This window comes from Syzygium oleosum, unplaced genomic scaffold (genome assembly GCF_021117445.2).
Source record: "Syzygium oleosum isolate NSW1041296 unplaced genomic scaffold, Sole_v2.1 Sole_v2.37, whole genome shotgun sequence".
In the NCBI taxonomy this organism is placed as follows: Eukaryota; Viridiplantae; Streptophyta; class Magnoliopsida; order Myrtales; family Myrtaceae; genus Syzygium; species Syzygium oleosum.
This window is the reverse complement of record NW_026607521.1, coordinates 2,341,997-2,367,536: the sequence shown is the minus strand read 5'-3', so window position 1 is coordinate 2,367,536 and position 25,540 is coordinate 2,341,997. Positions and strand designations below refer to the sequence as shown.

The 25,540-nt window shown below is 42.7% G+C and overlaps 5 protein-coding genes across 8 annotated transcripts; 4 read left to right on the top strand and 1 right to left on the bottom strand.

Moving 5' to 3' along the window:
- The first annotated feature begins 1,146 nt into the window (after positions 1-1,146).
- LOC115677009 (glycine-rich cell wall structural protein 2-like) lies at positions 1,147-2,110 on the top strand. Its single transcript, XM_030600060.1, has 3 exons — positions 1,147-1,275; positions 1,335-1,631; positions 1,718-2,110. Exons 1-3 carry the CDS (start codon positions 1,147-1,149, stop codon positions 2,108-2,110), a joined length of 819 nt encoding a protein of 272 aa, XP_030455920.1.
- A 1,914-nt stretch (positions 2,111-4,024) lies between these two features.
- LOC130135778 (GDSL esterase/lipase At4g16230-like) lies at positions 4,025-6,248 on the top strand. Its single transcript, XM_056305529.1, has 5 exons — positions 4,025-4,456; positions 4,540-4,670; positions 4,834-5,079; positions 5,157-5,412; positions 5,526-6,248. The coding sequence occupies exons 1-5, from the start codon at positions 4,207-4,209 to the stop codon at positions 5,759-5,761; spliced, it is 1,119 nt and encodes a 372-aa protein (XP_056161504.1). The 5' UTR covers positions 4,025-4,206; the 3' UTR covers positions 5,762-6,248.
- A 2,332-nt stretch (positions 6,249-8,580) lies between these two features.
- Positions 8,581-11,677, top strand: LOC130135705 (probable enoyl-CoA hydratase 1, peroxisomal). The gene is made up of 3 exons (XM_056305310.1): positions 8,581-9,104; positions 9,980-10,262; positions 11,376-11,677. The coding sequence occupies exons 1-3, from the start codon at positions 8,701-8,703 to the stop codon at positions 11,478-11,480; spliced, it is 792 nt and encodes a 263-aa protein (XP_056161285.1). The 5' UTR covers positions 8,581-8,700; the 3' UTR covers positions 11,481-11,677.
- Positions 11,678-12,683: 1,006 nt separating this feature from the next.
- On the top strand, positions 12,684-17,080 carry LOC115677077 (probable protein phosphatase 2C 42). The gene is made up of 4 exons (XM_030600130.2): positions 12,684-13,206; positions 13,885-14,255; positions 16,373-16,609; positions 16,828-17,080. Exons 1-4 carry the CDS (start codon positions 12,903-12,905, stop codon positions 17,038-17,040), a joined length of 1,125 nt encoding a protein of 374 aa, XP_030455990.1. The 5' UTR covers positions 12,684-12,902; the 3' UTR covers positions 17,041-17,080.
- A 579-nt stretch (positions 17,081-17,659) lies between these two features.
- On the bottom strand, positions 17,660-25,482 carry LOC115677075 (pentatricopeptide repeat-containing protein At4g18975, chloroplastic). 4 transcript variants are annotated; one of them, XM_030600127.2, is made up of 8 exons: positions 25,108-25,482; positions 24,306-24,393; positions 23,727-23,849; positions 21,969-22,085; positions 20,005-20,148; positions 19,574-19,786; positions 18,776-18,965; positions 17,660-18,297 (listed from the first exon to the last, which is right to left on the bottom strand). In XM_030600127.2, the coding sequence occupies exons 2-8, from the start codon at positions 24,333-24,335 to the stop codon at positions 18,266-18,268; spliced, it is 849 nt and encodes a 282-aa protein (XP_030455987.1). In that variant the 5' UTR covers positions 24,336-24,393; positions 25,108-25,482; the 3' UTR covers positions 17,660-18,265. The 4 variants fall into 4 exon arrangements, with proteins under 4 accessions (XP_030455987.1, XP_056161414.1, XP_056161415.1 ...); XM_056305439.1 differs by having other exon boundaries at positions 20,005-20,133; XM_056305440.1 differs by having other exon boundaries at positions 21,969-22,046.
- Positions 25,483-25,540: the final 58 nt, after the last annotated feature.

Sequence of the window (25,540 nt, the reverse complement as noted above, 5' to 3'; positions counted from 1 at the left end):
ATCTTTTCACTTCTTGCTAATTGAGTCCATCCGATCAATTTTGGCTGTCCGGCACTGACGTGTTTGCCGGCCGGCGCCGACGTGGCCGCCGGTCAGCGTCGGCCATCCAATCAACACTGACGTGGTAATTTTTTAATATATTCTTTTGAATTTTTTGATCTTTTTTTTTTTCTCCCTTCTTCCCTCTGGCGAAGCTTGCCCCCGCCGGCCACTGGCGAGGGCAAGCCTCACCCACCGCTGCTAGGTCGACCTCGCCCAACCAAGGCGAGGCCGACCTGCGATGGTGCTGGCTGGCCTCGCCATAGTTGGTCGATGCTCGACTTCGCCTAGCCAAGGTGAGGCCGGCTAGCGACTTGCAAGGTCGAGCCTCGACCAGCCATGGCGAGACCGATCTCGCCCAGGTAGCGGCGGCGAGGCTCACCCTCGCCAGTGGCCGGCGGGGACGAGCTTCACCAGAGGCCGGCGAGGTCGACCTCGCCAGCTCACGCCTCTGGCCGGTCGCCGGACCGGCCATAGGGAAGAAGGGCTGAAAAAAAAAAAAGAAAAGAAAAAAATATTAAAAATTTCGAAAAAAATATTTAAAAATTGCCATGTCAGCGTTGGCCAGACTGCTAGCCGCCACGTTAGCGTCGGCCGGCCAAAATTGGCCGGATGGACTCAATTGGCAAGAAGTCAAAAGATTTAGGACTGAATTGGCAAGAAGTGAAAATGTCGAGTACTGAATTGGCAAACTTAAAAGGTTTAGGATTGAATTGGCAAAAGTGCAATAGGTTTAGTACTTTTTGACAATTTTCCCATTAGACTGGCCATCCCTTTTGTTTATGTTTCAAGTGGAAAGTCTATTATCAGTTTTTTGTTTGCATGAGGAAAAGGTGATCACCATTTCTTCTTTGCTTTCCAGTACCTTCTAGATTTTGATCCTGGAAGGTCTGGCGGACTTGTTCTCAAATTTCAGCCCCCCGCCCCCAACCCGGTGGCTTGTTTACCGAGAACTGGGTTGGAATTAATCGTTAATTTTGAAAAAAGACCCTGTCATCTTAAGTTTAATTGCATCTAACAACTTGATGTTCTCCAATTAGGAAAGTCACATTGAGGCCTTAACACACGCATCCATGGAGTAGTCTGTGTGGTCTATGACTAATATATATGTTGTCTGATAACACTGGAGGACGCTTGGGTGGTGGTGCTGAAGGAGGTGGTGTAGTTGTAGGTGGAGCATTTGATAAGGATGGTGGAGCAAGATCGAATGGCAGAGCTGGAGGAGTATTTGATCAGGTTGCCGATCTAGGAGTTGGTGGTGGCTTTGGAGTTGGGGTAGGAACTGGTGGTGGTAGTGGGTGGATGAGGATTTGGCGGAGCTGGAGCTGGAGGAGCTGGGGTGGGCTGGGTTGGAGGAAAATGTGGTGTCCCACGAGTGGGATGTGGCCAAGGTGATGGTGCTGGAGGAGTCACTGATGCCTTTCGGACATGGAAAAAGTGACGGTGTAGGAGTTGGAGGTGGTGCTGGTGGTTTTGGGAGCGGAAAAGGTGTTGTTGGAGCTGGCGGTGGCAAAGGTGGTGGTAGTAGAGAAGGGGTTGGCAGTGGCTTTTGGACGCAGAGAAGAAGGTGTAGGATTTTGGAGGGCAAAAAGGTGGGTTGAGTAGGAATTGAACCTGGTAAGGCAATGGTGCTGGAGGTTCTTTGGGTTGGAAGTGATGCAGATAGGAGTGTTGGCAGCGGCCTAGGAGGTGGCAAAGTGACGGGGAAGGTGGTGGTGTCGGGGGAGAAGTCGGTGGTGGCAGTGCTAGTTTCGGTGGAGGCATAGGAGGTGGCAGAGGCGGTGCTGGAGGAGAAGGATTCAAATGTGGCATTGGTGATGGGAAAGGTGGTGGAGGATTTTGGTGGTGGTGGTGGTGGTGGTGCAAGTTATGGCTTTGGAAGAATAGGCGGGGGGGCTGTCGGCGGCAGTTTCTTGTGGCGGAGGTGGTTGCCAGTGGTGGTGTAAGCGGTAGCTATGGAAGTGGAGGAGGCGCGGGCGGCGATGCTAGTGGCGGCGGCGGCGGGCCTCTGAGGTGGATCTTAAGCTGTGAAGTCCAGCAACTTGTAGTATCTTGCTTGCCTTTCTACTGAGTAGTCTTCTAACAATTTTTAGCTTCAATGAGCTCGCACCGTCCTGATTACCAATTCAGACATTTTGTAGCCACAGACCAAGTTTCTACACATTGTCATAATGCATCTTTAAAGAAGTTTTTATTTTATTGGAAATTCTTAATTTCTTTCTCTTTTACTCGGTTATATTATCTCGTTAATAGGAGTGAAATGGAGACACAGGTGTTCGATTATTCTCCATCTAGTGTCGACCAATAGGCATAATTTAGTTATTGCTTTCATTATACAAGACAGACTTCCAAAACTGGATTTTGTCATCCTTATCTTAATCAATAAACACAATCCACACGATATATAACTTTTAATATTATATAAAAAAATTCGATTTATGTGTGCACGCGATTCCTTCTTCTTTTGTTTTCCATATGCCCCCAGGACAGGGACAATGATTAATGACTAATTAGGGGATGATCGTAAGTTCTTGGTAATACTAAACTTTGTCATGAAATATAATTAATGGAGCGAATTTTCACGTGATCATGATGCAAGCCCTAACATGCTCAATTCAAATACCCATTAATACGCTCGTCAGTCAAAACGTTCTCTAATCTTGGGACGAGAGCAAAGTCCATCTCCATTGATGACAGGACCTGGGGGTGGCTTGGGGCCCCTAGGCAACTATATGCCCCTTAAGTTTGCTTGTATATATTTCTTTTCTTAAAAATAATGATCCGAAACACTTGTTAAGCAATCAAATATAGAAAGATTGCAAATTTTCGACACGGCGACCGTCCTTGTGACGTGCATAATCAACTACATGTCCAAGGGTGCTTGTCCACGAGACCCGGTCACTGTCACAGTTCACATTTTTTGGAAAATTCAAGAGGGAAAAAAAACAATATCACCATGAATAGGAGAGCAATCATTATGATGTAGCAGTAATGGGCTAGCACTTGCACGCAATAACTCTCAAAACCAAACCCATCTAGCGATGGCCAATGAATTATGACCTACACCCGCAGTCAACACATTCAATGTTGCCGCTCAAGCCAAGCTGTTACTGTTGGTCGAAGGACAGCACCACAGCTTTAACGATGCAGCTGTCTTATCCTCCTCCTTTCCGCTTTTTTCTTCTGTGTTTCCGGTCAGGTTCTACTATTTTAAGTCCAACTGCACGAATGCAGTAATGGGCGGGACTTGCCATTTCAAGCGATGCCCATTAACTTCCAAGATCGACTCTGCAAGGTGAAGGTGAGAGTTGGGTTCGTTGGCAGTTGAGTGAAGTAAACAGAGTATCTTCTGATTCGTGAAGGAACACGGACTTCACAGTTCTTCTTCCTCGTGTTCATTTAATAATGCTGATCCCGCGTCATCCGAAAAGTCCCTCGACCGGTCCCTTCTCATGCCACGCAATCGATCCGAGCACAGTTTCTTAGCCATGACCCAAGTGGTTAATAGAATTTCGTGCGTTGGAACTCTAGTGCGAGTTTTATTTTCACGGGTTGGTGCTGATTTCGCAGCGACGTTCAATGTTGCACGCCCCAGAGCAAAGGGTACTTCATCTTTCAACCATAGCATACACGAGATAGAATCTAGATCACTCATCGTTCAGCTACACGGTAGTCGTTGACCTTTCATTTGTCCCATGTCAAATCAGCCTTGATTCGTTCTCTGCATTATAGACCCTTCTTTTCCTCAGGCTCTCTTGGCATACTTGTTCGTTCTTTGGACCCGTTTTTACAGACACTGCAAGTTTTTAGCATTAGTGACTTGTTAAACCAAAGATCGGTGTTGTTCTTTTCCTGCTCCACTCTGAGTTGGTTGTTCTCATCTTCGGTTGCGAAGCGTCGTGGCCATGTCTAGGAGCGGTGGTCGAATTCATCGGACATTTTCGTGAAGAAATGAACAACTTTTCTGGATTCTTTCACAGTATTCATCATTGAGTCATTCAGTCAATTTCTTCCTGTACCAGAATCACATTCTTTTGGCCACTTGCTCTGCCGAATTCTTTGGCTTCGAATTCAGTGAGAGAACAGAGAGCATAGGGACGTACCAGTTCACATTGATATAGCAAAGAAATTCCAGTGTACTTTGCATTTCTACTTTTCTTCTTGACAATGAGTAGATTCTCTGCTAGACAGCCATTCATTGGGTTAACTTCTACAACTTTGATTCTCTTGGTCCTGCTCCGAAGTTGCTTTGCCAAGAGCGTTCCTGCAAATTTCGTTTTCGGAGATTCCTTGGTTGAAGCTGGAAACAACAACTACATCCCGTCACTTTCGAAGGCTAACTTCATCCCCAATGGGATCGACTTCGGCGGCCCGACGGGACGGTTCACAAACGGAAGAACAATCATCGACATCATAGGCAAGTTCTCGTCAAACTGTAAACACAACGCTGGATTCTCTGCTTATCGTATTCTGAACTACTCATCGTTTTTCCTCTTGCAGGCGAAGAGTTGGGTTTCGAGGATTATACTCCTCCATACCTGGCTCCGACGACGGTTTGGCCCGTCGTCTTGCAGGGGGTCAACTATGCTTCCGGTGGAGGCGGAATCCTTAACTCCACTGGACAGATTTTCGTAAGCATTGTTTTCTTCTCGAATCGTGATTGTATTTATCAAATCCGCGACACAATTATGGATAATCTTTTTTCTGCAGTAGAGCAATTATACCCAAAAAGAAACGCGAACATTAATATGCAATTGATTAGATAAAGTAATACACTTTTTAACGGGATGACAGGGCGATCGAATAAACTTGGATGCGCAGTTAGATAATTTCGAGAATACAAGGCAAGACATAATCTCGGGCATCGGCATTTCTGCAGCCACGGAGCTGTTCAAGACAGCCCTCTTCTCGATCACCATCGGATCGAATGATTTCATCAATAACTACTTGACGCCAGTGATCTCCGCAGCTGAGCAGAGATTGATATCTCCAGAAGTTTTCGTGAACACAATGATTTCCAGATATAGGCAGCAACTTCTGGTATATTTCGCGCATTCTAATTCCCGAAAGTTATATTTGTAATAATACTTTACAATGATGGTTAATGTTATTTGCAGAGACTTTATGATCTGGGCGCGAGGAGAATCGTCGTAGCAAATGTAGGGCCGATAGGTTGCATACCGTTCGAGAGGGACACCAATGGCGCTGACACAGATTGTTGCATTGACTTCCCGAATCAGATGGCTCAGTTATTTAATAACCAATTGAGAAGCCTTGTTGTAGACCTCGGCTCAAGTTTGGAAGGATCGAAATTCGTTTATGCCGACGTGTATCGCATCGTACAAGACATTATCGACAATTATATATCATACGGTACAGTGCTGCATTGCAATCTCTACTACTTTATTACTTCTTCCTTTGTCTGCATAAGATTGGCTAATGGACGACCATCCGTTCTTAATTTTGATCGAAAACCTTTCTCGCAGGTTTCGAAAACCCAAATTCGGCATGCTGCTACACTGCAGGTCAGTTCGGGGGTCTGATACCTTGCGGTCCGCTTTCTAGTGTTTGTCAGGACAGGTCCAAGTATGTCTTCTGGGATCCATACCATCCTTCGGATGCTACAAACGTCATAATCGCGAAGCGTCTTATGGATGGTGGAGTTCAAGATATCACGACGATGAATATTCGGCGACTCGTCGAATCCGGATCAAATAAGTAGCGCAAAGTAAGACATATATGGATGGATATAGCTAGTGATTGATTCGGGTTTCACCTAATTGGGTTGGAGAAAGAGTATGGACTGTGCTTACATAGAGGAAACGGTAAATCGTGCACAGGTATTCAACAGTATTCATTTCACATGATATATGTAACTTGATACCTGGGGAAAAAGATGTTCGTCTCATGCATGGAAGCTCAAAACAGCGTGTTTCATCAGATTGTGTTCATTGCTTCATGGAACCAAGAAATTGCTGTTATAAGTGCCCATTTTGATTGATACTTGTTGATCAAGACAATCCGTGAGAGGAGATGTTTAAGAAGTAACTCGAGTAAACATCGAGAGTGGCCACATACCTTTCGCACTCGGATACAACTCTCTGTTGAGTAGTTTTGGAAGACCAGAATTATATACTTTGAACTCCCTTTAGATGTCCTGGTCGTCCTTCAACCACGGCTCTTACGAAGTAACCCAAATTTCGAATAAACTTTTGACCACGAATCAAAGCAAATGTGCGATGGCAAACAGAACGCTATTCCATGCTCGTAAATTTACGAAAGCGGTTGCGAATGTCAAATAAGGTTGATGACAGAAAAGTGACAGGTAAATTCCTTATTCGATAGCTTGTTAGTAAGTGTTACCAACTCTCAGCATGAAGTAGTGAGCAATCGTTATGATGTAGTGATGGGGGGTTGCACTTGGATGCAATAACTCGCCAGACCAACCCTTCTTGGGATGGCCAATGATTCATAAAGTACAGACGCAGTCAATACATTAAATGTTGCTGCTCAAGTCAAGCTTTTGCTGTCGGTCGAAGAACTGCATCACAGCTTTAACTATGAAGTTGTTTTATTCTTCTTCTTTTCTTTCTTTCTGCGTTTCCGGTTAGGATTTACTATTTTAAGTTCAATGACATGGATACAGTAATGGGTGGGACTTCCATTTTTGAGTGATCTGCATCAACTTCCAAGATCGATTCTGCAAGTTGAAGGGGAGTTGGTTTCGCTGGCAGTTGAGTGTAAGTAAACAATTTCTCTTTCGGTTTGTGAAGGAACCGGGTCATCCGAAACTCCCTCAATGAGTCCCTTCTCGTGCCGGGTAATCGGTCGAGCACAGTTTCATAGATCCGTGCCTCCTAGGCAGTCCCAAGAGAATAAGCAAATGCAGGGATGCGAACCCGACTCTTGAGCGAGAAAGGCGGACACTTTTAAGTATCGACGGTGGAATTCTTAGCCATACCCTAGAGGTTTATTAGATAATGTGCACTGGAACTCTAAGTTGAGTTCTATTTTTCACGGGTTGATTCTGATTTGGCGGTGACACTCAATGCTACCCACACCCTCGATTCAATAGGCTCAGAGCCCCAAAGTGAACGGCGTTTATTCAATAACGTAGCCTGCATCGGATGCAATTTAGATCACTCTATTGTTCATCTATAATGCTGGCCATTGACCTTTCGTTTGTCCCCTGTTAGATCACGGTCTCGATTCGTTCACTGCATTTTAAAAACATACAGCAAGATTTTAGCATTATTAACTCGTCAAATCGAAGATTATCACTGTTCTTCTCCGGCTCCAATCCGGGTATTGTGGTTGATCTTATGCTCGATGGCGAAGCATCGTGATTGCATCTAGGAGCGGCGATTGTTCCTTCGCCGAATTCATCGGCATTTTCATGAACAAATGAACAACTCTAACTTCATACACAGTGTACAGCATCGAGTCATTCTGTCAAAATTCTTCCTTCACCAGAATCACATTCTCTCGTAGACAGCCATTCATTGGGTTAACTTTTACAGCTTTGCAGAGACTTCACGATCTGGGTGCAAGGAAAATTGTCGTAGCGAATGTGGGGCTTGCATACCGTTCGAGAGGGACATCAACGGAGCCACTACAGACAGTTGCGTGTTGGCAAGTTACCATCTTTCGTGTCAAATTATCGACTTTTATTTGATTATTTATCACATATAGGGTAGCGTACTAATATTGAGTCGCGTGAAATGACCAAACTTAATTTGAAAGAAGTATCAACTTTCGGTTGAGTTAAAAAGTAATGTTAGGTTATTGATATTTATTTGAGCGATTTTCCGCTTCTCACCTTTTGTTGAAGTTATTTACCAAATCCCCCGTACCAAATTACCAACTTGAGTTACTAATCAGCTAGTTCTTTTCAACTTACCAGCTTTCATGCAAGTTACAAAACCAAATATATTGGATTTATTGATTATAAATTACCTAACTTTTTTTTTATTGATGAATGTATCGATTGGTTTTATGTTATTAACTTTTATTTGAGGTGCTTGCTAACGTTTTATCTAATTTTTTTTGGTCGGAACATTTTATCTAATTTAACCGTGTCCAAATTAGGACTCTTAAATCGAACTACCCACTTATTTTCCAATAAAGTTACCAGCTCTAATTTGAGTCACTCCATTTGATCGAATTCGAATAACCAACTTCTTCAATAACTTGGCAACTTTTATTAAAATCACCGACCCTTAAATGGAATCACCAATTTTATTCGAGAGTACCCACTAGTTTTATCTTATGTTATCCTAATAAATTACCCCCTTTTTATAAAAAAATATCAACTGTCATAAGGAATGACTAACTTTAATTCGAGAGTACCCACTAGTTTTAGCATCTGATCAACTACAAATGACCAAACTTTCTTTAAAAAAAAATTATTTACAGATTTTCTCAACTTTACTTGTCAAATTTTTTTATATTAAACTATTATAAATCTATTTGAGTTATTATTAATTTATTTTAGGGATAAGTCAACGGGTCAGTCTCGGCACGCACATCAATGCCCGCAAATCGTCTGAACAAAATCCATCCATTCGTCCCCCTTCTTCCCGACATCCGATTCCAGTCTCCCGGCGACCACCCACCCCGAAGGCCAAGCATTTCGTCGAACACCTTCCGGTGAAGGCGGCGATGGCCGATCCCCAACCCTTGATTCTCGTCAAGCGCGATCCGGACGGCGTCGCCTCCGTCACGATCAACCGGCCCAAGTCCCTGAACTCGCTGACCCGCCCCATGATGGTCGACCTCGCCCGGGCCTTCCGGGGCCTGGGCGCCGACGGGTCGGTGCGGGCCATCGTGCTGTCCGGGTCGGGCCGCGCGTTCTGCTCCGGCGTGGACCTCACGGCGGCCGAGGACGTGTTCAAGGGCGACGTCAAGGACCCGGAGACGGACCCCGTCGCCCAGATGGAGCGGTGCCCGAAGCCGATCATCGGCGCGGTCGGCGGGTTCGCCGTGACGGCCGGGTTCGAGATCGCGCTCGCCTGCGACATCTTGGTGGCCGCTAAGGGAGCCAAGTTCATCGATACCCATGCCAGGTAAGCGATTCCTCTCCTTCTCTGCTCCGCGTCCTGCATCGGATTTTTAGCGTCTTGTTCATTTGAGCTGGGACTGGAAGTGAATGAGTGAGAACGAGTTTGCTTCAGGCAATTGTGTGATCGCTTCGTGGTCTATGTCATTAGACTCAGCTTCATGTGAATTGCTGTTGACAATGTGCGTGTGTACGAGTTCTTGCGGGTTTGTGTCTCGGATAAGAAGTTTTGTCGTCAACTCGTCGGGCGGCTGCTATCTTACCTCGCTTCTCGGTTTGATGGGATCTGATGGTGCTCCCTGGTTGTGGGGTACGTCAGGTTAATACATAGATACTCAGTGATGATGTGCTGAGGTCACTTTGCTTGTTTTGTAAATCATGGCAACATGCCAAACACATGGGGTTTTTCAGAAATGATAGTCCTCCAAGGACTGATGCCTTGAACGGGGGTTTTCCATGTTTCTTCGAGAGACCAATTTCTCTTCGTAGCTTGTCGCATCGAAGTTCAATCTATCTTAATTGCTATGTGAAGTGTCGCTCTCCACAAACACTTAGAAGTTTTCAATGAATAGCTGTTTGTGCGGTACGAAGGCTTTGTGTTAGAATTGTGACAAGATGAACTTGGGTATGACAAGTTACGATGAAAGATTGGTTCCTCAAGGGACATAGAAGTGGGGTCCAAGAGCTTGGACTTCTATTTTTGTGAGAGGAAATAGATTGCTGGTCTTTGGCTAAAGAAAGACCACTCGGTGGTTTTCCCCTTCATCGTAGCAGAGTACTCTTTTCAATGTTTTTGTTCTCGATCCATTGCGGTGGCCTACTTTCTGAGTAATTCACAGAAGCTGCTTCATTGGTTGAAGTATCAAATGCGTGCTGTTGCAGGTTCGGAATCTTTCCTTCGTGGGGTCTCTCTCAGAAGCTTGCGCGCATCATCGGACCCAATAAAGCTCGCGAAGTTTCTCTTACAGCCACGCCTCTTACTGCCGAGCAGGCTGAGAGATTGGGCTTTGTAAACCATGTGGTTGAAGAAGGCCAGTTGCTGAAGAAGGCACGAGAAATTGCTGAGGCCATCATCAAGAACAACCATGACCTGGTTTTGAGGTACAAGTCAGTCATAAACGATGGCTTCAAGCTGGACCTAGGCCATGCTCTGGCATTGGAGAAGGTAATTACAGCTCTTTAGTTTCCAGCATCTTTGGATCCATTAATTCTATGATGCATCTTTTGTGTGTATCAAGTCCATTAGGCTTTTTTGTCGGAGACATACTATTTAAGAAAGAGCTGGTCTTCAGTTCTATTGGTCTCTGCAAATTACAAAACTAGCTAATAAAACTAGAAGGGAAAAAGCCACCAAAAACCTCAAACTATACTCTCTGTGACACATTTACCCTGAACTTTTTTTTTTGTGACATCAAAAACTCCAAACTATGCCTATTGTGACACATTTACCTTAAACTTTTTCTTGTGACATATAAAACTCCTAATTTGTAACTATGTGACACATTTAACCCCTCCCTCCCGTGAAGGTTCTGTTCTATGATTTTTCGGCCAAAAAAACCTCGTTTTTGTTATACTTAAGCCACGTAGGGGCCATGTCAACACCGTTTGCTTTCCAGCATCCATGTAGGCAAATTTTTAACGGTGCTCATTGACGGAACTTTGATTGGACGATAAATGTGTCACATAGGTAGAAGTTTGGGATTTTTTGTGTCAAAGAAAAAAGTTTAGAGTAAATGTGTCACGGTGATTATAGTTTGGGGTTTTTAGTGGCTTTTGCCCAAACTAGAATGAAGAGGAAATATTTGAAGACTAAGTTGCGAGGAACAGTGAGTTCTTCACGTAACTGGCAAATGCGAGCGGTGCTATAGCTCTTGTTACTGTTGCACACCTTCTCGAATCTGGTTTTCTATTCTTGGCCTCTTCATTCGATTGTACTTTGTTATTGATGTGCACTATGGCACTTTGTACCTCTGTTAAAGTTGAAGCCTTCTTAAATTCTTCACATGTGCCCCGGTCGAGATTAGAACTCCCAGTTCAGAATCGAGATTCTGCGGTTTGAATGCGCTACGAAATGAAAGAACTGAGAAAAAAGAAAGTCGCCAATGTTGGTGCATGGTGACTAATTCCCCCGTGGCATTTTTGTCTGTCCCTAGCAGTCAGTCAACTGCCAGCAAGTCTTATTTGCCTCTCAACTCAACCCCGGCGAACTAAGCACACCCTTTTACGTACTTCTTGCCGTGAACTTCCTTGCGATCACGTGTTTCTGTCTCTTTAACAGGAAAGGGCTCATGAATATTACAACGGGATGACCAAGGAACAGTTCAAGAAGATGCAAGAATTCATAGCAGGACGGGGCTCAAAGAAACCTGCTGCCAGATTGTAGAGGGACAGGATCACGCATGTGTGTAACCTCTCATTTTGTTTGTACTTTTTCAATAAAGTAGAGCATAAGATCTGTTTCGATCTCAAAGGCGGGGGTCGGATGATTCGATGCTTTTGTATAATTCCATCCCGCCGAAACGATCGATGCGTCGGTCCATCCGGCGGGCATTTTACGCAACCGAAATTTCGTTTTCTGTAGAGGCTATGGGACCAAGCGCAGATCGGCCCTCCCCATCCTTATCGCCAAGAAAGGAAAAAAGTACACGTTCCTCTCGATCCTCTGAAGCTCGTTCTTTCAATGAGCCATCTATTGAGGTTGCATTTTGGTCCGGCTCCAAAATGATGTTGACTAATGGAGAGAGCCTTCCCGGCAAAGGCGGCCGGCCGGCCGGCCGAAGGAACCGCTGTCGAAGAAATTGTCTCTGCACTTAGCTTCTCTTTTCGTATTAAACGAATTATTTATACTCGAAGATGGAGAGTTTCTGGATATGCCAGATCATGCTTGACATTTAATAAGATTTTGACATTTATTTAATCAACAACAGAAGAAGTATGATCACATTTGACTTTCGAAGATAAAACCGCTATGGCTGTGAACACGTTCTTCCCCGTAATAATTCGATTATTACTTGAGCTTTGATATAAATTGTTCCTAAACTTTAGTTCTGTAATTCGAGGTTTTGAAATTGGGATAATGACACAAATAATTCATGAAATTTTAATTTGTTCAATGTGGTTCATGAACTTTAACTCAACGTGCAACGTGATTTCTGAACCTTTAATTTGTTCGATGTGGTTTATAAACCTTTGATACATATTTAAATTAGTTCATGAATTATATGAAAATGTTAAATGTTATTCTTGAACTTGAATTTATGGAATGATAGCATTACATGTGTTTCATATAGTCCAAGAATTAAGTTGAATATGTACAAAAAATTCAGGGACTATATATAACCAAAATTTAGAGATTATTCGTGTCATTTTCTGTCTAGAATTTTTCAAGAGTGGTTGCGAATCGCACTTGAATTGTTTAAATAACGTTATGGTGTTTTTGTTGTTCATTGCAATTGAGCATGGAACGTTGTAAAATAATATATATTATTTATATTATATATTTATATGAATAATAAATAAATAAATTTTATATATATATGAAACACATTGAAAGCGACGCGCGCGCGCGCGCGCGCATATTCGCACGCGCCATCTCTCTCTCTCTCTCTCTAGACGACAGAGCGAGTGATGTGAGCTCTTCCCTGCTGCTCACCCTCCCGATCCTCCCCTGCTGAAACCCTCTCCGAGAGCCCTGGAAAAGTCCCCGATCTTGGCGGGCTCCGACGACATCGAGACCTCCGGATCGGACGGCGGCGGCGACTACTGCATCGGGGCCAGCAGGGCTTGCGTCCACGAGCGATGTGGGATGCTCGAGGCCCTGATGAGCCTGCTCTCCTCGTGCTGGAACCCCTTCGGCTGCGATAATGGCGGCGGCGGCGGCCTGGGATCCTTCGGGAGCGAAGGGAAGGACGGGTTGCTCTGGTTCCGGGACCTGGGGAGATGCGCGACCGGCGACTTCTCCATGGCCGTCGTGCAGGCTAACCAGGTGCTCGAGGATCAGAGCCAGATCGAGTCCGGTCAGTTCGGGACGTTCGTCGGCGTCTACGACGGTCACGGCGGGCCTGATGCCGCTCGATACGTGTGCGATCATCTGTTTCGCCACTTTCAAGGTTCGTTTCCTGATGAGCCCCGAGGTTAGAGCCTTTTGATTGATCGGGAATGTTTTTGATTAGGCGGTTACGCAGAGATATCCGGGTTTGATGGAATCTGAATGTTCTAATTGTTTGGCTTATGGAGGTTGGAACGCATAGTCATTTTCGTTCCTATCGACTCCATTTCGTTCCTATCGACTCCATTTGTTGTTTCTAATTTTAGGGCACTCGTGAAGCACACTTTTTGTGAAGTACTGCATGCAGATTTTATGCATTTACTTACTAACTTTAGTTTTGGCTCATAATTATGTTCAATTCACGGTGAATTTTGGATTAGCAGGCTCATTTCGAGTAGGTTTTAGGTGGGTCCAATTCGGTAGAGAATTTGAGATAGAACTTTGCTCAGTTTCTGCTTTTTGAACTTTCAGAAGCTTATATCAGGCACAGTTAAGTGCATCCCGGATCTGAATCATCTCTCCCACGTGAGTGCGCATGTTCTTCAATTTAACTTAGATATCCCTGTATGATAGCCTAGTTAGAACTTGAATTGAGAGAAAGATCAGTGGGAGTCATGTTTAATGGGAAGGCATCCATTGCTTTTTTGCCGTATCTTGTCCTTTCCCTTATTTTATGTGACTGTGCTATTTAAGGAGGGGCCTTCTTATCTTGGCACTCTTAGGCTTTGTGTTGGTGCAGCATTATCAGCTGAAACGCAGGGAGTTGTGACATGTGACACCATTCAAACGGCATTTCAAGAAACGGAGGAGGGGTTTACAGCCCTTGTGTCAGAGTCATGGAGTACCCGGCCGAATATAGCTTCTTCTGGTTCCTGCTGTCTAGTTGGAGTCATATATCAGAGGACCCTTTTTGTAGCAAGCCTTGGAGACTCTCGGGTAGTATTAGGCAAGAAGGTTGGCAATACAGATGGTATTGCTGCCATACAGCTATCAGCAGAGCATAATGCGAATATTGAGTCTGTCAGGCAGGAACTTAAAGAGCTACACCCAAATGACCCCCAAATCGTCGTCCTCAGACATGGAGTTTGGAGAGTGAAAGGCCTCATTCAGGTATTTGTCTCTAGCTCAACAATTGATGCGGTGCTGCTGGCTGGTTGAAAATTTTCTCTTTGTTTTGTTTTAGCTTGCACTAGCTCCAGTTTTCTAATTTTTAAACAATGTCTGAAGTTGATCTTCAGTCAATTATGGTATGACATCCGAATGTAAACCTGATTTGGAAGATCTTCATCTTCTAATTTTTATAAATGAATTATATCTTTTATGGAGAAAAAATGCACTCCATTCTCTCTCTTTCTTTTCTTAATTTAGCCTCCAACTGGAGGATCCTTTGGACTGATTTCCCGTTAATTCCATCAGTCTTTAAGTAGCACGAGAGCATTGGACTCCACCTTCTCGCACACCTAAACATGTTGTCTGTAGACATGTGAAGGAATCTTTTAAATGAGGACCACTGTAAATTTTGCTATTTTAAGTTTTCGGGTTCCGTGGTGGTTAGAGCATGAAACTTGTCGCTGTTGTTGTCCCTGTTGTCATCTTGTTGTTTTTTGACTTTTTATGTAGTGAAAACTTGACAAGACTGCATGCTTCTAATTTAGTTGGAAAATTTATTGTCTATTGGAAATTCTGGGACAAAGGCTGCGTTTGGGATTGGCTTTAGGAAGCCACTTTGGGCACCTAAAGCCCTTTAGGCTAAAATTTGGTGTTTGGCAAAATTTTTTTGAAACCCCATTGAGCCAAAGTTGGCCTTGTGAAGGCTGAAAGCCCAAGGCAGGTCCTAGGCTGCCTTGGGTTTTCAGCTTTCTCGGTAAGCAATAGTACCCGGGTAAGTAAAAAAAATTTCTTCCGAAACTACCCTCATCTATTTTTTGATTTTCCGGTTTTGCCCTCGTCTGACCGAGCTGGGTCGCGCGACTTAGGCGCCGCCTGAGGTCGGGCGACCCCAGGCGGCGGTCGCCGGAGGTCGGCCGACCCCCAGGAGGCGTTGGCCGGACCAGCGCGACCCAGGCGATGCCTAGGTCACGCGACCTCAGGCTGCCTCGCCTAGGTCGCACGACCCAGGCCGACACTTGCCCGGGTCGTGCGACCTAGGCGAGGCAGCCTGAGGTCGCGTGACCTAGGCATCGCCCTGGGTCGCGCTGGTCCGGCCAACGCCTCCTGGGGGCTCGGCCGACCTCCGGCTACCGCCGCCTGGGGTCGCCCGACCGGCTTGGGTCGCGCGACCCAGGCGAGGCGGCCTGAGGGTCGTGCGACCCTTAGGCGGCGGTGCAGCCTCGCCTGAGGTCGCCCGACCTCAGGCGAGGCTGGCCGGCGGCCAGATATGGCCGCCGGAGGTTGGCCGTTTTGGCCCCCGGTAGTGGCTGTGCTTTTTGCTGAATTTTTTTTTTTTATAAATAATTAGCAAAAGTCCTTTACAAAATTAATTTTTACCAAGCGGTATTTAGACCAAAGTTGCTTTCAAACGTGATTTTAAAATACACATTTCCAAATACTACTTGCATTTCGGAAAACCCTTTTAGCTCAAAGTCCTTTGCATTTTCCCAAAAGTGTTCCCAAACGCAGCCAAAGTGGATACTCCTTTCCTCATGACCAATGACAAACTAGATAATATTTGATTCTGTTTAAATTACACATTTCATACTTACCCCAAATTGATAATTAAAGTCAGTTTTGACATATTTATGCATAATGGTAAAAATTTACTATGATGAATATGTTTGGAAGGGTTTATGGATTTGTTTTGAGGATTGAAGTTGGTTCAGATTATTGAGTACTATATTTCCAGTAGCTGAAAGGTAGTTATGTTAAGTGGTTTGTGAATGTTACAGCTTAAAAGAAGCTGAAGATGCTATTTAGTTTTTTATAGGAAAAAATAATAGAGAAATTTGATAGTTAGTCACAGAGGAGAGGAGAAACTTGATTTCACCTTCTATAATGATAAGTGAAAATCTTGTGGGATCATAGCTAACTGCTTTAAAAGCTTAAACTGTTAGATAAATGTATGGTTTAATATTTAAATATCCCAACAATAAGTACATTTGAGCCGTGGAGTTTATGTACAACTTGATATTGATGTCATTGGTTGCCTTTTGCTGTTGATGTCATCTTTTGAAGGGAAAAAAACCGATATGAACCTCATCTGATTATGCACTTAAATGCACTTGATGCAGGTTTCTAGGTCTATTGGTGATGTATACCTGAAGCATGCACGGTTCAACAGGGAACCGCTTAATCCAAAATTCAGACTTCCTCAGCCTTTGAATATGCCTATTTTAACTGCCAATCTGGCAATTACCTCTCACCCTATTCATCCAAATGATACTTTTCTTATTTTTGCATCTGATGGCCTGTGGGAACATTTGACTAATGAGAAAGCTGTGGAGATTGTCCACAGTCATCCTCGGGCGGTAAGACCTTCTCTGTGTACAATTTTCGTGGCCATTTTTCTTCTGTGGAGACGAACTTTTTGTTGCGACAGTTTTTGCATGAGCATTGAGATTGCTTCTTCTCATTAGTTTGCATGAAGTATACATTACTAGGCATTCTGATGCAGTCTATCTTTAGTTTTATCTTATCTTCCTGAGTATTTATGGGCAAGTTTCTCTTCTTCTTTTTTTTTTTTCAGGGAAGTGCCAAAAGGTTAATTAAGGCTGCTCTGTATGAAGCCGCAAGAAAGCGAGAAATGCGTTATTCAGATCTTCGCAAAATCGACAAGGAGGTTCGGCGGCATTTTCATGATGATATAACAGTCATTGTTTTATTCTTGAACCATGATCTGATATCCAGGGGATCTGTGCTAGATTCACCTATCTCTATTCGAAGTGCTTTAGAACACTGATAATCAAAATGAGTTCATGTTTCCTCTGATTTTGGCCAAATCCAAGGAATTGCATTTTTATTATCGTCAAGACATCTCATGACGTACGGGAGGGAGCAGCATATTCAAACTTGCGTGCCGCTCGAGCACTATACTAAAAACACCGAAATAGCATATTTAGTTCTACGATTCTTGTAAGTAACGGTTGTAGTAGCTCTGAAACAATTATAAACTTTGTGTTCATGTGATACCTTCAATTAAAATACATGGGAAATCGAGTAGATACCTTAGTGCATTTTGCCATGAAGTTTGGGCACCTTAAAGTTTGAAATAGGAATGTTCGAGTTTCTCACTGCATGTAGGTTCTTTACCTTTGCCTTGGCTAATCTTCCAAAACTCATGTCAACCTTTGTGATCAATGATGACAGTAGCATCTTGGGTTCGGTGCCCAGATCGTACGGTGAGCTTGGTGTCGTGGTTTTCTTGCGTGATTTGCTAGAAGTTCTCGTGTCACGTGCAACTTACAGGAAGAATTGCCGCGCTGATCTGGTGTGGTCATTTTCGACACAACGTGCTAATACAACTCGGACACAACATCATAGTGGAAATTTAACCGAGATATGTCGGAACGTGGCATGAATTGTACCCAACCCAACAACTTGCTAATGAGCCAGAAAATTTCTGTTTTACATCCAACGACAACGGCAAATAGAATATTGCAGACTACATTCACTCCCATAACCGCCTCATATGCTATAATAAAAAGCATAATTGTCGCGACCGACCTTCGCCCGCTCCGGAGGGATGAAGGTTCTAATTTTACTATGAAATGATGTAAGTCGATGACAGTACCCACATAACACGTTCGTTCTACCAATATACTTGCTTCAAGACGACTTTGATACTTCTCAACTTCATATCTAAAACCGGATCAAGCAAATTTCTGGTATAGACGGAAAAATCATTTCAATGCCATTTTCGATTACCTTCCTTGTGTGTAAAAGACCGAACCCATTTCATCGCCATGTCTTCCTTTTCTTCTTGTTAGAAGGCTTCCAAATACCACAAGCATCAAAAGGTTTGGCCATTGGATATCACATGAGAAAGGACACCAAGAAATGCTCGGCAGAAGTAAATTGCAATGCTGGAAAAGGATGGCACGTTCAGCTTTAAAATGCCACAACCATCTAAAGGCATCCCATTCTTCTCTTTATTCCTGGTTGTTTGTGCCCGTCTTCTTTAAAGACTATAATGGCAGGTCTGTCTTTTTCCTCTGCCCTGAAGGACAATATTAAGAGACGATACATGGGTTAAATTGCGATGCCAGAAAAGGATGGCAGGTCCAGCTTTCTGAAATGAAAGAGATGAGAAATGCTATATGCCCAAAGAAGTTTCCAAAGGAAAACAACTCAACAGAACCATCAATGTTGAATTCTCAAAGAACATGTATCAGACGAACTTTTCAGGGAATTTGTGCAACAGTATGTATAGAATTTTAATATCATCAAACCAATATTAGACATCATAACTCCATTGGTAGGGAAACAAATCCCGTCCACAACTTTGAATTCACATACATGAACCAACACCGTATTCTTTCTTTTAGACTCTAGATGATAAATTCACTACCATCACATATTGGCTCCAATCAACATCATTTGTTTTCATTTCGCAAAGAAATTGATCTGTGAGATTTGCATATGACTTCTTTATTTGAGTATGGGGATGGTAAATACTATATTCTTAGATAACTGACCTGATTTCTTCCCCTTCTTTGAAGTGGATTTGGTGGATCCTTTGTGTGATTCTGTGAAAAGATAATCATATTTCTCTAAAAGTCTCGTTTTCTCCTCGACTAGGCCTGAAACCTCGTATACATCTGCCACTTTCTGAACTATTGACTTCTCTGGTGGCTTCCGATCAAAAGCTTCAAGGCCTTTGAAAAGCTTCATATTCAACAAGGTAAAATTCATAAGGTTCAGGGAATTGTGGGAAAACAAAAAGAAAAGCCAGCTCCTAACAAGCTAGAGATGGACTAATTAATCATAATGATCTAAACATAAGATAAACAAAATAGATAGCCAATGGGGCAACTATTCAAAAATCACTGAATTTTTGAACTCTAAATATTCTTTGATAGTTGTTCCGAAATGGAAATGACAGCTTGGTGTAGCTTAACATGGTATTTGAGAGAGAAGGAGGGGAGGACACAATCCAAAAATCATTTTCATATGAACCTTCTTAATATGTGATTGAGCTGCAGAAGCTCTTCTTTTAAGTAGTTCACAGGAAACTTAATGTAAGACTTAGTTTTCCAAGCTTATGCATACAATTTCCTCTCAGAACTTCGCCGAGGCCTCATAGATTTAGTAGGCATTATCATTATCAGGATGTTGCCCCAAACATCTTGTGAATTCAAGAATTTCTGAAAATCTTCTTGTCAAAGACTACCATAGTCTTGTAAAAAATTAGCTCGTCAGTCAGAGTTTCACTTCATAACCATAATGTCCTTTTACTTTAAGCATGTGAATTTTAACTTCCACAGTATTACTACCTTTATAAGATGCTCCAGCATATTGTTTCGATAGTAGATCGCTATCATGCTGGTGCATAAACTCCATGGTACAGAATGTAGATCACTACCAATTTTCTTCACCCAAAATCTGTGCGCTTCTTCTGCTCTATGGTCCATGTCTAGAGCCCGGATTAACATTCCATATGTTCCCATTGTGTTTCCCTGTCCTTTGCTCAGCATCCATTTAATTACCTACAAGTGCAAGGCAAAACCAGGTCTAAAGTCAGACAGACTGCTCATGGTGCACTACTTTTTGAGTGCCACAATTTCAAAGTAGGGAAATAAAAAGGAACAGCAAAAGCTCACACTTCTTCTGAAACAAAGGTCAACAACACATTCATAGTACAAAATTTAACAATTTAGTACCTGACAGCATTGAATGTTTCTCAGGGAAATTCTAGTGAGATTACCTGGACTATCCTATGCCACTGGTGTTCTTTCTCAAGAACAAGCAATGCCCTCCTAAGCGAAGCAAGAGGAAAATTTTGTTCCCATGCAACCCAGGCATCAAGAGCACCATAAACTGATTGTTTGCTGTCCTTCAGATCAAGAAGCTGTTAATTTTAAGGAGTAAAGTAATAAGCAAACGCACAAGTATAATACCTGAAGAAATGTCTGTAAAAAGTCTTCAATTATGTCAAAAAGTGGAAGAAGATTAAGTTGCCATGCAAAACCAAGAGTGCATTTGCAAACCGAAACCCTTCCCAATGGCTTCAGACATCGAAAATTATTTGGGGGTTCTAATTAGGCATGGGTGTTGGTAAGATGGGAGTCGAATGGACTTTAAATTAAAGCAGAGCCTTTTGAGGGTGATTGACAAAGCTAGTTACTACCGAGGGAAGCTAGACTAGGTATATGACAAAGTAAATTGAGCAAGAAGTTATGCAATAAAGAGCTACTAGTTGCAGCTCAGCACTTTGGCAGCTGGTCATTGTAAACAGAATAAAAAAAAATAACATCAATGGAAAGTGGATCTTGGAAGGAAGAATTAGGGAGGGTACAGAGCATGGTGATGCAGCACACAAACTGAAACAATGTGATAGTGATTCAAAGGTTGAATTTCAAGTCTTGATGATGATGGACGTTTGCCTCAATAGTAAGAGTTTTAATAGATTAATAGCACAACATACTAATTGAATTAACAGTCTTATCAGTTGGATGGGATCCAAGTCATTCAGAATTTAATCAATTTCCTTCTCTATTTTAAATAGGAAATTAGGTTTCTCATTTTTATTTGAAGTAGGATTTACATTTTCTCTATAAGTATCACTTTTCAACTTGGAATAAGTTATAGCAGAATCTTTAGATATGATATTCTTAGATTAATAATAAAGTTCGAGTTTTTAGCAGTTGTTTACTATGGAGTTGTGCAATGAAATTCATTACTTGAAATGATGCTTAAGAACCCTAGATTATGATGCTTGGGAGGTCTTGAGCACGATGCCTAAATGAAGTACAATAAATTCTTTTAAATGTCACACATAAAGCTCATAAACACCACATCTTAAGCATCATTATTAAATATAAAACCGCATCGCAATACTCAAAAAAGCATAAGAGTTATGATACTTCAATAAACGTGATGAATCGTTTTAATAAACCCCTTCAAAATCCTATTCCAAGTAGCAATAGGAACCCAGAACCTAATTCCATTACAAATAGAAACCCATCAAATTCTACATCAAGTAGAAATTAGAAACTCATCAAAATCCTGATAGGATTCTAATTCTGGTAGATCAAACTACAAAATCAACTAAAAGAAGAATCGTAAACCTATTAGGTCTCTTGAGTTGTCGATAATACAATGCCTATTTCCACGAAAACTTGATTATAGTGCGACTATTTCCAATGATGATCACTCTCAGCTTGCATGGTTATTCGGGCTGCATCAATTAGCTCAATTAACAAAGTGACATGAGACATCCATCACATGAGTAGATCAAACTACAAAATCAACTAAAAGAAGAATCGTAAACCTATTAGATCTCTTGAGTTGTTGATAATACAATGCCTATTTCCACGAAAACTTGATTATAGTGCAACTATTTCCAATGATGATCGCTCTCAGCTTGCATGGTTATTCGGGCTGCTTCAATTAGCTCAATTAACAAAGTGACATGAGACGTTCATCACTTGGTTTTCTTGCCAATTTACCTTCAATGTATGACAAGTTTTCACACTATTATACTTAAACGCACTCCAAAATTAACTGGGATATAATTAGATTCTACTTATCAGTCAACTTCGTGGTTATGTCATTTTCTATCCTAATATATGGCAGATAAAAGGAATAGATCTCATATTAGCTTCATTCACAGAGCAGCGTTCTCCAAAGTTTCATATTCGAGAACTACTTCCACCCATTAATACTTACTGTGCTCACTAGAAAATTGAACCGATCCTTTCTTGAAACATTTTCTCCAATCCTGGGCTTCTGTGATCTTTCTATTTCCTGCCCACCATGTAAGGCAGCATGAGCATCACCCTCTTCCTGCAATACAATCACTAAGTTCAAGTCAAACAATAGCAACTATGAAAAAAGAAACTTAAGAGAGATATGATTGCAATGAAGTTTCAAAATGTTTCAGTTGAAGAATACAACTGGAAGGCTATTCATCAGGTAACATACTGCGCATACAAATCCATCCATACATCAACAATTCTAAAAATTTGCAATAGACCACTAAAATCTGCATATGCCACGGGAGCATATAAATGAATACTTTCTTGATGTGATTTGGGTATTGAAAGAAGAAAGAAGAGCGTAGAAAGGTGAGTTGTACAATACATGTTACAACCAGTTCATGTGTTTCGATAATGAATATGACATGACACTACCTAATATTACAAGTCAGCCACCAAAAAGAAAAAAACTCTCGATACGCCCCCTCAAGATGGAGGGTAGATATTTTCCATGCCCATCTTGCAAACCGGGAATAAAAAAGATATACCAGTCACTTTATGGATTTCATGATAGATTTACAAATGAGCCTGTTCTCTAGTTTCACATTGAGGAATTCTTGTTAATTTCAATATGTTCTGCTCTAACACATTGAACCAGACTGTGACTGTTGCTGATAGCAGCCGCCTTTTTATCACAATAGAGTAAGGTCAGTTGCTCAACATTTAGTCTTACATCTTGAACTAATTTTCTCAGGCAAAAGAAGTCGATCACATCTCCTGTCACAACTGCATACTCAGCATCTGCACATGATCTAAAAGTAACAAACTCTTTTTCACTTCACAAATCAACTAGGTTACTGCCAATGCCAGAAGCGAATCTTCTAACATCAACAGACCTAACCCACTCTGTGTCAACAAATGCTTTTGTCTTCAAATGACCATCAAAGGAGAGCAGTGACCCTTTTCTAAATGCAGCCTTCAAATATCTTAAACCACAAAAGAGGATTCCATATGAGTGGTGTAAGGAAGGTTGACTGAGAAGGCCATCTATCTAACGAGGAGATTGAGGAGATATACAGTTACAGCAGATGTCATTCATTATCATGGAGAGGGACCACGGAGAAAAAAGTTGTTCAAGGATTTTGGATGAAAGCCATACGAGTCGCACCAAGCAAGCCATGGAGCACATGTAATTGAACTGACTTACATTAAAAAGCACAAAGGGATTCTAGAAAAACTCTTAATAGCAATAGGCCTACATCAAACTTCACCTGTACAATCCTATCCTTTTCCATTGTTAAATGAAAAGCCACATTCAAGATGCAGTAGCTGCTGTATATTTCTGCAGATGGTATAGTAAAGATGCATCAACCAAAGCAGTAAATGCAAAGAATGAGTTAAAAAGGCACCTGCAAATCTAAGGTTAAAGGAACATATGCGATCAATAATGGAATCATATCCACAAGAAACAGAACCTCCATCGAAAAAGACCCTAATTCCTTAGACAAGCGATAACCCATTCTCCAAAAACATGGTATTATTAATGGACCTACAAGGACACATTGACTGGAGGGGACAGCCTCCGCCCTCCCTTAAAAAGAAATAGGCCAGAACTTGTGTTTTTCTTATGTTATCATTTTTGCTACTTCTTTTCCAAGCGCAAGTTAACCTAAGGAGTTGTGGGCTATTTTTACCAATCAGAGCACACGAAAAATGATTTAATAAGCACCTTTAATGATGACTCTTTTGCTCCACCAGTGCAATGTCCATATTTATGAGACTGGACCATTGTACTGTAACTGGAACCAAGTTTCTCGACACGAACCACTCCATATTGAGTCAAACGTCCAACCTGTGCAAAGCAATCAGCATATGTTAGAATCTCAAATGTATCATTAATCAGTCCAAAGACAAATCTGATCCACATCAGGCATTCTTTTGCCCCTCATAAGCCAATTACGAAGAAAATTACCATCAAATGCAACCTCTGGAAATCGACAATGATTCAAAAAATGTAATGGCAGGGAAAAGTTCTCAACAAGTCATTGCAAATGTTAGTACTCTACAATATGGGTTTCAAGGAACAGAGAACTCAACAGAACTACGTCGATATAATCAGGAAGGACAGTGGAGATGAAAACCACAGCGAGATAAACTAAGTTTTATTGGAGAAATTATTAACAGCGTCAATGCCCAAAAATAACTCAAGTCTCAATTACTCAGACCCAGAGAAACCTCAAGCGATACAAGGCCATCTATGCAGAAGCAATTAAGAAAGTAAGGGAAGAATGAAACGGAAAGGGCTCACCAGGGAGGATATTGCCAATGATCTCCGCATCGGTGGGGGTCCTCTTGCCTCAACCTCACAAATTTAGGGGTTACTCCATCTCCAAGTCCTGTGGAAGAACAACTTCTGAGTCAACTACAAAGGAGCACCCGCAGTAACCACAGTCCAATCATCACAAAACACCCAAAAGAATTCTCATCATTGAACTCCCCTAAGAGTCATCATGCCAAAAACAAAAACACCTCAACGATGACGACAACCGAGAGCCCCCATACTAATAATTGATAAGTAATAAATTACACCACGGAAAACACACTAAGTCCTGTTGACGAAATAATGCTTGCATACTAACTGAATGGCACTTGCATACTAAGTCCGGTTCACTTAATCAGTACAACGTGATGTGTCAAACTCGTATTAAAAGCCATTTACAGTTCGTCACGACTAACATCACTTAAACATACCGATTTAGTAGACCGATCTTAGCATACCCAGCATTACTCTATGAAACCATCCAAAAGGTCACACACATTGCCAGCAAAATCAGTCGAAGCATCAGCTGCGTTACTGATGCTGACCAAAATGGCCAAGACTCTCCACCCTACTTGGCAGTCCGCTACTCATCCTGCCCTACCGAACAGCAACTAGGCATGGCCGCCGCGCAGGGCCACTTCATCCCAAAAAACGGTTCATCAGAGTCGCGGTTCAATTGTATGGATATGCAAAAATTGAAATATTAAGTTTCATAGGAGTTGATCGCGGAGTCGCTGTATGAAAACCACTTAAACGAGACACAGAGAGAGAGAAAGAGGTGGTGACAGACTCGGGGACTGGCAGCGGTGGCGGCGAGCGCTCAGCCGATGCTGCGGTGGCCGGGGTCGGCGGAGCGTGGCCGCGGCGATTGTGGCGGCACTGCTACGCGGCGTGAACTGCGGCTGCCGTTGCCACGGGGTCGCCGGTCTATGGCGGCGTCGAGGTGACAGGCTCGGGGACTGGCAGCGGTGGCAGCGAGCGCTCAGCCGATGCTGCGGTGGCTGGGGTCGGTGGAGTGTGGCCGCGGCGTGGAGTGCGACTGCGGTTGCCGCGGAGTCGCCGGTCTATGGCGGCCGTCGATGGGCGTCTGAGGCGGCGGCGCTGGTCGGTGGCGGAGGAGGGAAGGGCTTTGGCAGGAGCGCTCGGCAATTCGCTCTTCTATGCTTGAAAATGAAGGAGTAAAAAATCGGAGGTATAAATGGACCGTTGAATAAAAAGGTTAA